Here is a 13,414-nt window from a genome sequence, read left to right on the forward strand (position 1 = left end):
AGAGTCGTCACTATGCAAGAGTGTACACACACCCACAGGTTCCTTGAAACCCTTTTATACTGAGCCAATTTGCCAAGAATTGGCGGAGAACTAAATGCCATTTTAAAAAGTAAGACCTATGATCCATTTTGTAACTATTCTTTCTAAAGCCCAAAGAGAAAAAAATAATAAAATTGGACTTGATTAAAAAAAAAAAAAATGGGGGCAGGGGGGGAAGGCCTAACAATCTGCTCCGAAGAACTTCACGTGAATAGACCCGACAAGCACTGGCACAGTTTACTCAGAGATTGTGACGTCTCCTTCCTTGGAGCTCTTCAAAAGCTGCCTGGATGTTGTCCTGGGCAACCTGCTATGGGTGGCCCAGCTGGAGCAGGAGAGTTGGACCAGATGACCTCCAGAGGTCCCTTCCAACCTCAACCATTCTGTGATTCTGTGACTTCACTGTCATGCACAGACTGGATTATAATTATTATATATATATATATATTCTTTTTTTTTTGATGTCCAGTTGTATTTTCATGCATACAGAAAGCTCTGTAAGAGGAAACATGTCCAAGGAGATTCAGGCTAAACAAAGAGAGGGAGAGAGGTAGGAAGCTGGCAAGATACACAGTCATTTGGGAGCGATTGCAGTGCAGTGTGGTTAAGCTTCCAAAGGTAGCCTGAGACACGGAAATAAATAAATACATTTAATAAAAATATGAGTTAAGGGACCACTAAAATCTTTATTCAGAAGTCCCTTTATTCTGCAAGACACTATATGGTCTAAAATGATGGTGCAGAAGTAGAAACTGTATCAAAAAAAGCAGCAGCTTTGCCAGATACCCTGTAGAACCTAACTGGTCCGTGGAACTGAAGACAGAAAATGGTCAGGGAAAGACATGTAGCACTTTAATATCCTCTGGTCTTGCTTCGGTGACGATCACAGCTTTCATGGGGCTCTTACCTCAACCTCTCACCCTTTCTTGTGGGTGTAAGACAGAGAAGAAAAATGGGACATTTTTACAGAGCCATAAAGAAAACTTTCTTACTGGCAGTTGTAGATTGTGTGTCAGGTATAAAAATTAGTGTTCTTGAAATACCTCAGGGCTTGCGTTTACATAGTTTGTTTCCATATTTTTGTCTATTTTTCATATTTATTTATAAGAATGCGTTCCTTTTAAAGCAGCCTAGAAGGGACAAAGCTTATCCCCAAAAGGAGGTAATAAATCACAGTAAGGGCTCAGAATCTTTTGATTTTTGGCTTACTCCAGGTAATTCAGTATTTCAGGGAATAACTTTCTGTTAGCAATGTCCACATAGCAGCTCAGTCCATCTGATTAGTATTAGTTCAGATTTCTGATGCAGTTGTTCCATTTTAAGAGAGTGGGTATGACAGGGAAGAATTCAGCTAAATTACGTATCTCAGTGAAATGGTCCATAATGTCTAACAGGACTTGGTATTTATAAGTAATTTATTACACTAGAATATGATGGGACTTCAGGAAATGTGTGCAGTCCAGTGCACATGTGCATGGAATATACATCCCTCATGAAATTTATGTCTCATTTCCCAAAGAAACTCCAACTCCTATCACTTTTTTATTACTTCAGCACTGGAAACAATGCTGCTGTTCCGTATTTCCCATTTAATTGACACATCTTGATAGTTTTTACATAGATCTCTCTTTTCAAATTTTTCAGCCACCAACTGTGACTATCCAGTGGCACTGAGACAGCTGTGCACTAAAGGCAGTATCAGCTGAGTATGCAACAGGCACTGACAACTGTGTAGTTTCTATGCTCAGCTTCAGGTCCCCTGATGATAGGAGATGTTGTATCATATACCAAAGAAGAGTTAGGCTTGTATCACTGTCCATAGCTTATTAACTATGGGTGCCATGTAAAATTAGGTCCTGGGACCTTACTCCGCAGGTATCAGACCAAGAAATCTGTCCCTGATCAGCTTTCTGCTCTTAAGAAAGTCTCAGCTGGGAGAATGACACTGGCAGCAAATCCATGAGGGTCTCAAGTTGACACTAAGAAAGTAAGTTTCTCATAGCTGATAACAAAGCCATTTCCTGGATCCCAAATATCCTTGAGACCATCCCTACAACTGATTCTGTCCTGAAGAGAAAAAGAGATAGTGTACAACTGGGGCATTTTCTCCCAAGGTAAGACTGGCAGAAAGAAGAAACTTATGTATAGTGTCATTTTTGGCCATTCAGAGCAGGAGAGCTTTCCCATAAAAACATTTTACAACTGGTAATTTTTTTGACAATTGGTAAGAACACCACAAAAGGCAAAACAGTGTTTTGGGTTCCCAAATATTTTCCCTACACGGACCACTTATTTACAGTAAATTCCTGTCTCCCTCTCTTACCTTCCACCCATGTAATGACTACTTTTTCTAAAACACATCTATGTATACCACTTGGTTTTAATTTCTCAAACTTGTAGCATCAAAATGTAATGATATGGCCAGAGGCAGCTTCTTTATTTGCTTACTGTTTGTTTAAATTGAAAGATGATGAATCCTGCTTTTCAGATGCACTGAATAAAAGGCAGTTTGCAGAGACTTCTATTGCTTCCCAAGGCCCTCACTCACCCAGAAGGACAAAAAGTGCCTTATGAAAACAGGAAAGAGTGGTACAAAGAAATATGCTATAAATTCAGACTCGAACAACCTAACTTTCTGCCAAAGTTGTTGTCTTGTGTTATCTTGCAGCGTTTTGTTTTTTTCTCCTCTGAACAGTACAGTGTATTTGTTTTTCTGAGCATAATGACTGCTTATATTCTAGGTTTTACTGCTGTCTGGGTATATAAGACATCTGCACTGCATATCAGGAATAGAATGATACCAGTCACTGATTTAATTCTCTTAAGTTATTGGTATATGGAAATCGACGTATTACTATCTACTAGTGCTTTTAGCGGAATCCAGAGATAGAGCCTCTTTCGTTGTTTCCTGCTGCTGTGAGGTACATAATATATCTGCAGTACTGTTCAGCAGATTTCTCTGCAACTTAGTAACTGAAGGCCTTTTTTAATTCATTCAAGGACAGAAAATACAGATGTTCTGTCAAAGCTGTAAGAAAGTGACAAAAGACTAAAACCTGCCAGGGGATAATTTTGAGAGCACACACATTTTCTTCCAGTCTGATCCAGTCAACCAGTTTGTTCTAACCTATAAAAATGTAAGTAGTTGATTCCCTAATTTCTTTTAACATCATTATTCACATTTACCATGTCTATTTTTTTCTGAGTAACTGACTTGAGTGGGAGCTTCACTTGTTACAGTTAAACTCAGCCAGTTTTGATATCTTCCAGAGATTGAACAGGAGCTGATGAAGCACAGCCCTGTAATATCCCTACAATGAAGATTCATATTTCACTTTATACTGAAAGTGATAGTTTTATAGCAAAATGTATTTCACATTTATTGAAAATTAAATTGAGTTATCTTAAGCCTTCAAATACTATCTTTTACAGCCTTTGGAGGCTACTGATTAACAGCATCAGATGACGTTCATAGAAATGTACATAAATAAAGCTTACCGATATCACGTCTTCCTCTCTGTTGGTGCTTCTGCCTCTACTAGGTTCTCCAAAACACAAACCACTTCCAGTGCAATGTATTTGTTTCCATAGCACAAATTCTGATTTTGGATAGAACTGGGGTATCATCAGTGTATGACTGCAAAGTCTGTAGCAGCATTACCTCTATAGCAGCTTTCTGTAAAGAAAAAAAAAGGGCTGATGTTCCTTCTGTTGCTGAAATTAGCTTCCACTTCCCTGTAGCGTAACGTGTTCTGAAGTAGTGTTTTACCGGTTTTGCCATGAATTTGAAGCAACGCTCTAATAAAGATAACCTGAAATAAAAGCCTAGCGGGGAGAACTTGTCTTTGTGCCGTTCGGCGCGCGCTGTCCGCAGCCGTCTCCCGCAAGGTCCCGGCCTCAGGCCGGGGACGGCCCCGCACCGCCCCCCGCACGGCCGGCGGCGCCTGAGGGAGACCCCCCCGCCGGGCCACAGCCGCCTTCGCCTCACCTGTCGGGTCCCGAGGCGCAGCACGCCCAGGACGCCGGGGCCGGCCACCGGCCTGCGAACGCGCGACCGGGCGGCGACGGCGCGAGCCGGGGAGCCCACAACCGGCCGCGCCGCCACAGGCCCGCGAAGCGGGCGGCTGACGGCCCGGCGGGGGGTTCCCCGGGCCGGGCCCCGGAGGAGAGCGCCCGCCGCCTTCGGCGGTGCCACGGCCGTCCCGGAGCCGAGCCGCAGGCGGGCTGCAGAAGGAGCCGGAGCCGGCCCCGGCCAGAGCGCGCGGCCGCGGCACCGCCGGGAGCGCCGCGCGGAGCGGAGCGGAGCGGAGCGGCGGCCGCCAGCCCGCAGGGAGCCGCGCGGCGGGGCGGGGCGGGGCGCGGCCGGGATCAGCTCCGCCATGGCGGCCGGCAGCACTCACGCGGCCCGCGCTCCGCTCCCGCAGCGGCTGAGGCGGCGACGATGACGGGGCCCCTTGCTCCCCCAGCTGTGGCGGCGGGGCTGGGCGCCGAGCACGGGCGAGGCGCGTCTCCGTCCGCGGGCGCCTCCGCGCAGCGCGGGCCCGGCGCCGCCTCGCCCCCTCGGTCCCCTCCTCCGGGGCGCTCGCGGGCCCGCCCTGCCGACCGCGCCTCAGCAGGCGGGGGGCGCCTCGTGGCGCTGCGCTGCGCTCCTGCTCGCGGCAGGTCGCGGGGGCGGCGGCGGCCAGGGAACGGGCGGGCGCTTCGCTGTAAGCCGGTGGGCGTCAGAGCAACCGGAGCTGGAGCACGGCCCGGTTTCCAAGCCTTTTCTAGACACGAGAGGCCTCGCGTTTAATGCGACGGCGATGTCGGTATGGAGGAGGAGGCCAGTTACCTTCAGAGGACAAACCTGCCTCGGTGTGGGCTCCAGCTGACTGCAGCTCCTGCAGGCCTCCTTCGTGTTGTGTGCTCCCATGCTTTTCTGTTACTTCCTGTCCAAAATTAAGATCTTTGCCTCCTCCCAACATCTTCGTGCTGTCTGCAAATCTGTTGGTTAGTTATGTGAAAAGGTGTTACGTGAAAAAGTCCTGCTGGACCTGGACTTAAAGTAGAAAACAAATACTGCTGAAAGGCCAAAGGGAAAAAGTGGTTTGAGAGAGCATGTGAAAGGATATTTAACAAGTAACACTCACAGAAATGTCTTTTTTTTTTTTTTTTTTTTTTTTTTACTATAAAAGAAGTCATTCCAGTCATTTTCCTCTCAGTGAGTTTGCATAGGCATCAACCATGCAAGTAGACTGTTATTTTTTTTGCATGCATATCTTCAGACTGAAGACAAGTCTATCAGATAGAGGGATCATTACAATAATTTTGCAGTGCTGCTTATTACTATAAATAGGTGTAGTTACCCTTTTGGTTTTGCTAATGTCAATCACAGAATCGTCTAGGTTGGAAGAGACCTCCAAGATCACCCAGTCCAACCGCTGACTTAGCACTAACAAGGCCTCGACTAAACCATATCACTGAGCTCTACATCTAAGCGTCTTTTAAAGACCTCCAGGGATGGTGACTCCACCACTTCCCTGGGCAGCCCATCCCAATGCCTAACAACCCTTTCAGTAAAGAAGTTCTTCCCAACATCCAACCTAAACCTCCCCTGCTGCATTTCTCACCCTGGTGCAACTTTAGCCCATTGCCCCTTGTCCTGTCCCTAGGCATATGGGAGAATAGACCGACCCCCACCTCGCTACTAATACTAAATACTAAATGCTACTACAGTAGTATTTCCAGGTGCTACAGTAAATTTGACTCTTGTAACTTACGAGAGTACAGTCAAACTGACAGGAAATGACCATTTCAGACACTTTTAGCCAGGGATTGGGATCATTCCTTTTCTAATATTGCAAATCATTCATGTTCTGTATGTGTCAAACTTTTTGGTTTTCATCTTAATTAAATTGGTTTATAATCACTTTGATTCACCCTAATAGCTTTTCTGAATGCAATATTTAACTTCAAAAAATGGATGTTAGTATAATTAAAAAGAAATGTAATGAATTTACAACACTATATAGTGTTAATACTATATATCCTAGTAATAGTAGGAAGTTAGTGATAGTTTGCCACACATTGATAATTTCTTGTCTACAATTACTCAGAAATGCAAAGTACAAAAACTTTGGTAATCGAGTTAATAACTAAGGTTTTATTTTTCTTTTTGGTCAGCCCTATTCATGTCTTCAGTGTAGTCCTGCTCTCTATCTATAGTGATCTTGAATCAGCTGGCAACACATTTACTTGAGCAGATACAGATCAAATTGTGTTTTCATCACTCCTGTTGTAGGTAATAGAGGTGAGGGGCAAAGTTACCACTGAATTCTGTATGTTCTACTTTGTTGTTTGGATCAGTTAAATCAGGTGGAAACTAGCTCTCATTCCCAGTGGTTGGTCTAGTAGAATCAAAACTTGCCACTGAATCATCAGAGCTAAAGAAAAGGAAACATTTATTATTTTACATTTATTTCCAAATTCCTGGGTCTGCATTTCTCACCTGTGCATGTTCAGCAAATATGATGGGGCTCAGATCACTTTGAAACTCAAAGGGGACAGTTGACCTGTGTGGGGAAAGAGAGGGTTCTTTTCTGAGTTTCATTTTAAGTTTGATGGTATTACACCATAATATAATAACATATATAACAATAATAATAATACCAACTTATGGTAGTATTATTGCAGAGAATAGAGCAGCAAGATTTAAAGCTTCACTGTTTCTTCAATGCTAAGAAAGAGTTACAACTTCTTCCATGCACTGTAACAGAAAAGAGAGGCTTACTCTGCTAGTGCAAGGACATGAAAAAGTATGCTTAGCAATGCTAATGAACACAGGTCTGGACAACGCTAGCGATAAAGCAGAACCATAGTGTGGATACATAACTGCATGTGCTTAATTCCAGCTGACTATGCTATAAAGCTAGGGTCCTCTAAAAAAATGTATTACGTACATGGAAAAATACAGTTGCTAATATGAAGGCTGCAAGGATATGTCAGTCTACTGAACTGTTTAATACTGAGAGTATGTGTTGTCCAGTTTTTAATTCTTAAATATAGTAAATGGTTTGTCTTTGAGCATCTCTTCGCACAATACCTGGAATTTATGAGCAAGGGTTCATACATACACAGTTACTTCTCCTTCTTCCCTAAATTGGATTTTGGCCTAAATATAAATCTGCAGTCCTATGATTCTACTTTTGTGCATTTCACAACATCCAATTCATCAAATTAATTCTAGTGATACCTCTTTAGAATAAGACTTTGTGCACACCAGTTTGCAAACCTGTTATGAAATACAATTTTATTTACGTTTAATTGTGAGCAGAAAGGTACATTTCTACCACATTCTGTTGGAAGATTACATGTTACAGAGCTTCTGTGGTTTAGTGCAGTAGTTTGGCCTAACCTTCTCATGAACACAGTCGCTATAATCAGTGTTACATTTACCACACTTGCAGCTTATGGCCACAGGGTAGGAATAGTAAGGGATGGTGTGATGAGGACAGCCCGGAATCAGTGCTGTTTGATACAACATCTCTTTGTATGTGCACACGTTTTGGGACAGAGCACTTTTGAGCAGCAGCTTCTTGCCATTGCTGTCCTACAAAGAAAAAAGAAATGCATTGTTTCACAGAAGCATACATGAGTGTTGAAAAACTTCCTTTGGTATTTTCTCATATGTGCAGAAAGCCAACCCCTTTACACTTAGACTAGTTCTGATATTTTTGGTGTACTTCTGCTTAGACCTTTCACTTTGAATCTGCATGTGACTGGGAATCTCTACACCTCTAGAAATGTTCGCCTTGCTTTTGTGGTTTTAACTACTAATGTCCTGTTTGGCCCAAAGTACTGTCAGGACCTTGTATTCTGTATTGACTACCTACTGACCAGGGTGGAAATTAAAATGCTATGTTGAATAGCGAAGCTCAAGCATAGCATTTGGCATGCCTGCACGTGAGATATTCTCAACAGCTGTCACAATAGTAGTTAACTGCCTTCACCCCCTGGCAAATTTGTTGGACTTGAAATTAATCAAGTCATCACTAAAAGAGTGACCAAATACAATCTGCTTCTCACTTGTTCCATCCTGAACCCACAGACTAGAGAGGCTCTGCAGCAACAGCAGCAGTCAGTTCACTGTTATGCCACTGTTATTATAAACTCCACAGAATTCGGGAGCCTTGGCATTTCTCATCTGTACCTTCACAACAAGCTAACTGGATACTGTGACAATAATATGATTTTTCTGTCTATGACAGACATTTTTAGCCTGAGTAACTTTCACACATTTTTTTTCAGCAAGAATAGGCACATCTTTTATAGTGATGGCCTTTACGGGAACAACTGCCTAAAAGAGAGTAACTTCCTGTACCCGAGTCATGCAAAATCCAGCGCAGATGGTGGTGTTGATGGCCAGGCAGTAGGCACATTCCCTTTTCTCCACGTGGATTGTGTACTCTGAAGGAGCACAAAGTGATGCTGTTTGACCAAAAGTCAGGCCAAAGAGGAGAGACATCACAAAGAAGGGACTCATGCTAGATGGGAGGGGGGGAAAAAAAAAAAGAAACCCTAAGTAAAATCAGACATGCCTTGCAGTCCTTTTCTCAGTATTCGACAAGAACAATTATGATAGTCACCAAGTAGAAGTAATTGCAACTTTTTCAGCTACGGCTTCACAAATTATTTTCAATACAAGACATATATTTGAAATAGTACTAACCACTGAACAGAAAAGAAGGGTAAATAAGCCACTAACAACATACATGATAATTTTTCCCCACTAAATCATATTACATGGCACTTTTCACCAATGAGTGATAAAATACCAACACAGAAAAATAACAGGAGGTTTTCCTATCCTTCCCTGCTAAAGGATTTGAAAATGTGACATGAGAGAACATGAGCTCTAGAATTAACCAGAGATGCAGAAATAATCTTAGTGGTTTAAAATACTTTTCTAAAGAAAGCATCTTATAAAATGCTCAAGAGAAAAAAAGAAACAGTTGTGCATATCAGACATACCACTGTATTTTTTACTTTCCAGTTGGCTTAGAGGCATGGTGAAATGGGAACACTGCCAAGAATTAAACAATAGATTCAAGTAAATTACAATAAAGATTGTCAGCAAAGAGATCAAATCAATGAATCCGCGCTTCATCTGTCTGTTGTGCTGACCTCATTTCCCAGACCTGCTGGGAGATCCCAAGAACAAAGATTTGATTAGCTCCAAGACAATTCCAGGGTTTACTCTATATCTTCTAAACTACAAGTTTTAAATGACAGTGTCTACAAACACATGGACATCACCCTCTAGTCTCTTCCAGCTGTCATTTTCCCATAGCAAAAGTCATTATGCAGTCTGGTTTACCCTGTAGCTGCAACAATGCAAGTCTGGAAAGACCAACCTCTTGTCAGCTGAATTCTTCCCTATTACAGGAACCTGATTCTGCCTTGAGCTGGGAGAGGCAGTGACCCAGCACAAGCTCTGTGTGCGCTTTATACTCTCCAGGCTAATTCCAGGCTGATCTTACTGTTTATATAATTGCATCTGAATTGCTGCTTTCTTATCGCAGAGTCATCTATTGAAAATTCATACTGAACTGCAAAGTAAATGTGATAGGAACAAATGTGTCCATAATATCCTAACCTGGAAACTGGAGCTGGAAATCTAATTATTTTAACAGTCATTCTCTCTCATTGGCTTTTAAACTAACCACTGCTTTTAAAAACTTGTTATTGATTAATTTAATTGCTACATAGGACAGCAACGTCATGACAGGGAAGCTAGCATGGAAATGGAGTCATCCTGAATCACATATGACTAATTCTACCCTTATGTTTTTGGAAAATTTAATACAGTCTGGTTCACTGCTTGCTCATTACCAGGCAGGCACAAATGAGAGATGCAGTGCTATACACATAAAATAATAAAACTCAAACCAAAGCAATTGCTCTACAGCATGGTTAGGTAAAGCCTGACTTTATCTACTCAAACAAAACATGCAGACAAATCATCTGGCCTTGAACCTACTGAGCAAATACTAAAGCAACAACAATTCACTCTGAAATACTAATTAACAAGGGTATAATCTAGTTTCACTGTGAGAAACCACTTTTTGCAGCACAATGAAAAGCAAAATACTGCACCAACTTCAGTGAAACTGAGATGTCTACTGAAAAGGGAGAAACACTTTTTGTTTAGGGTTTGTGAAACACCTGGAAGGAAAAAAAGTGAGAAAAGATCAAGTTAGTGTACATGTCTTATTCAGTTGGAAATGACATTTTTAGCATATAACTTCTTGGGAATTAAATATAACTGTTTCTGTCTTATAGACATGAACAAAATAGTAATTTTACACTCAGTAACATCTGTTCAGCTAGACTTAGCAACAGAAGTAAAACACTTATTTTGGTACTACTCCAATATGATGCTTTGTTTTATATTTTTCTGAGCTATTTTAAATGCAGTTAAACATACAGGCTATATAAGTATAGACATAAAAACACATGTAGATAATGATATATAATACACATATACATGACATATATATGTGTGGGTTTGTTTGTTTAAAACTTTAGTCATGGAAAAGAATGTTCTTTCCTGGAAAACCTTAGGAATATTTCAAAGCAGATAATGATCCTGAAAGGAAAAGGAAACACTTCATAGAACTAAATCCTGGAGCGGACAAAAAGTGCCCAAAATAAGAATTAAAAATCGGAGAGGAGAGGAGAGGAGAGGAGAGGAGAGGAGAGGAGAGGAGAGGAGAGGAGAGGAGAGGAGAGGAGAGGAGAGGAGAGGAGAGGAGAGGAGAGGAGAGGAGAGGAGAGGAGAGGAGAGGCTATCAGTATTAGAAGTTGGAAAAATGTAGAAAACTGGTACAGAAATCTAGACACCAGAAGATAAACTTCTACCAGGACAGAGGCCAAGAGTAATATCAAGGGATGTTACTAGCTGAAGACAAACTGTTGATGCAGAGTAAGTGCAAAGTCATCAGTAACTACATTGCATTTGAAAATGTGGTGGCTGACAAACCAACATGCACATTTGCAATAACAGTTGTTAAATAAGATGTAAAACAAATATTTAAAAGTTATCACCTCAAAGCTAAGGATCTTTTGCTTGCTGCTACTAATTTCAACAAGTTTTAGAATACTGGGGAAATTTCAAAACATTTAGAAAAGTGCTTATATTATGCCAATATTTAAAGAGAGAATGTTGACCCAGGTAATGCTCAACCAGCTAGCCTGACATCTATCACTGATAAATCAGGTAAAATAACAGAAAGTTGATACAGGATTTGAGCAATAAAGAATTAAAGGATGAGAACATAATTAATGCCAGTCAGGATGGTGTTACATAAAATAGGTCATGTCACACAAACCTGATTTCATTCTTTGAGGTGATTATGAATTTGGTTGTTAAGGCAACTACATAGATGTAATGTCCTTAGTTCCATCTGTCCAGAGCCCTACTGTCATGAAAAGTTAGAGCTGTTAGGCAGAGTATGCTGAATGCTAGGAATTCTCCGTAACTGCAGCAGGCAGTATAATTTGAGCAGTGCATTTGTTCATTGAAACTTTGTTACCCAGCTTCTGAATGTACTGCAGCGCATTACAGAAATATCTGACCAAGCAGTAAGAATGAAAAATATTTCATCTGGAAACACAATAAATGAGTCTGAATAGACCTTCAGACTAATGTAACTATTGTCCCTTGTACTCAAGTTATGATCATACTAATACAGAGAGAAAATCCTTCCTATTACCTTTTCTTTCCTGGCATCACGTTAACCTGGCCATTTGTCAGAGAAGCTCTGAGTATCACTGGAGTGATAAACATATTCCTATTTCTTCAGTAATTTACACAAACTATTAAGCTGGTAGAAAAACTCTTCCATGAGCATCCTGGATATGACTGTAGGCTTCCTCAGTACAGACCTCTCTAAATATTTGATGGGATTGAGATCCCAGTACCTTTTGGGAACAGCAATACAGTGTGACAACCTATGAGTGCATAAAAAGCTTCTTTCCTACAGTTTGCTAAAATCCATAGTTCAATATCTGATGCTTATGGATTTCTTTCTTTCATTGCCCCTTTGCTGACCTTCAGACTATTCAGTGATAGAAAGTTTTAATGCGCTTTTACAGCCAGCAGCTTTGTAGCTGTGTTCTGGAACAACCAGTTAGGCTTTTAATTATTTATCTTTAACCTTTCTGTTAACTAAACCACTCCATTCAGTCACATCAGTTATTTTACACTTTCACTAAGTGAAAGATAGTATACTGATGTTCTGTAAGAAGTGTTTTAAGTGTTCTCTGTGAACAGAATTTAGAAAACATAGAATTCTTGGGTTTGTTACCCAGGAATCTCTGAAATGGGCTACAGAAATTCAGTGCATGCCCAAAGTTTACATCTAGAAATAACAGTATGATTTTCCATCACTGATCAATGCCTAAAATAAAAGTAGGAACAATGAAGATAAGTTACCACAAATTCTGTTCAAATATTGTGTCCAGTTCAGGCCCCTCAGTTCAAGAAGGATGGGGAACTGCTTGAGAGTGCAGAGCCACGAGGATGATCAAGGGAGTGGAGCATCTCCCTCACGAGAAAAGGCTGAGGGAGCTGGGTCTCTTTAGCTTGGAGGAGACTGAGGGGTGACCTCAATGTTTATAAATATGTAAAGGGTGAGTGTCAGGAGGATGGAGCCAGGCTCTTCTTGGTGACACCCAATGACAGAACAAGGGGCAGTGGGTGCAAGCTGGAACACAGGAGGTTCTGCTTAAATGAGACAAAACTTTTTTACGGTGAGGGTGACAGAACACTGGAACAGGCTGTCCATGGGACTTGTGGAGTCTCCTTCTCTGGAGAATTTCAAAACCCACCTGGACGCGTTCCTGTGTGACCTGATCTAGGTGTTCCTGCTCCAGCAGGGGGATTGGACTAGATGATCTTTCAAGGTCCTTTCCAATCCCTAACATTCAGTGATTCTGTGATATACATGTAGGCATATACTATTGTGGATCTTAAAACTGAAACGTGTCCAGCTGAAAATCAGAAGCTATGCTGATTAAAAACAAAAAGTCAGAAACAACAACAACAACCATAGACAAAATCAGATTTCTACAAGATTTGTGTTCTGACAGAGGAATTTCCAAGCCCATCTTATTATAAACCTACACTGATAAAAGGAAATCAGATCCTAATATGCTGCCATAGGAACAAGTTTTTTTTGCCATCAGGTTTTGCATTTAAACAGACTGTGGCTGCTGAATTTTCAAAGCTAATTTCTCTATTGCGAGTCTCTCTGTAATAGCTTGAAACAGAGCTCTTACCTTTTAAATTTGTAGATTCACAGATGACTGCTCTTCTCTTTCTTCCCTAGGATTA

General features: G+C 41.5%; 1 protein-coding gene and 1 long non-coding RNA gene across 2 annotated transcripts in view; both read right to left on the bottom strand.

Annotated features, from left to right (window-relative positions):
- The window catches only part of LOC311218851, a 124,299-nt gene extending 119,723 nt beyond the window's left edge, over nt 1-4,576 (bottom strand). The window contains exons 1-2 of the long non-coding RNA XR_014619132.1: nt 4,440-4,576; nt 3,538-3,715 (exon numbers count right to left, since the gene is read on the bottom strand). This is a non-coding gene — a long non-coding RNA (uncharacterized lncRNA). The remainder of the gene's footprint in view (nt 1-3,537; nt 3,716-4,439) is intronic.
- A 2,808-nt stretch (nt 4,577-7,384) lies between these two features.
- TSHB (thyroid stimulating hormone subunit beta) lies at nt 7,385-8,560 on the bottom strand (the record flags this gene model as incomplete). The annotated part of the gene is made up of 2 exons (XM_084301982.1): nt 7,385-7,627; nt 8,399-8,560. 2 exons carry the CDS (start codon nt 8,558-8,560, stop codon nt 7,385-7,387), a joined length of 405 nt encoding a protein of 134 aa, XP_084158108.1.
- Between the last annotated feature and the right edge of the window lie 4,854 nt (nt 8,561-13,414).

This window comes from Netta rufina, assembly GCF_964035555.1.
Source record: "Netta rufina genome assembly, chromosome: 26".
In the NCBI taxonomy this organism is placed as follows: domain Eukaryota; kingdom Metazoa; phylum Chordata; class Aves; order Anseriformes; family Anatidae; genus Netta; species Netta rufina.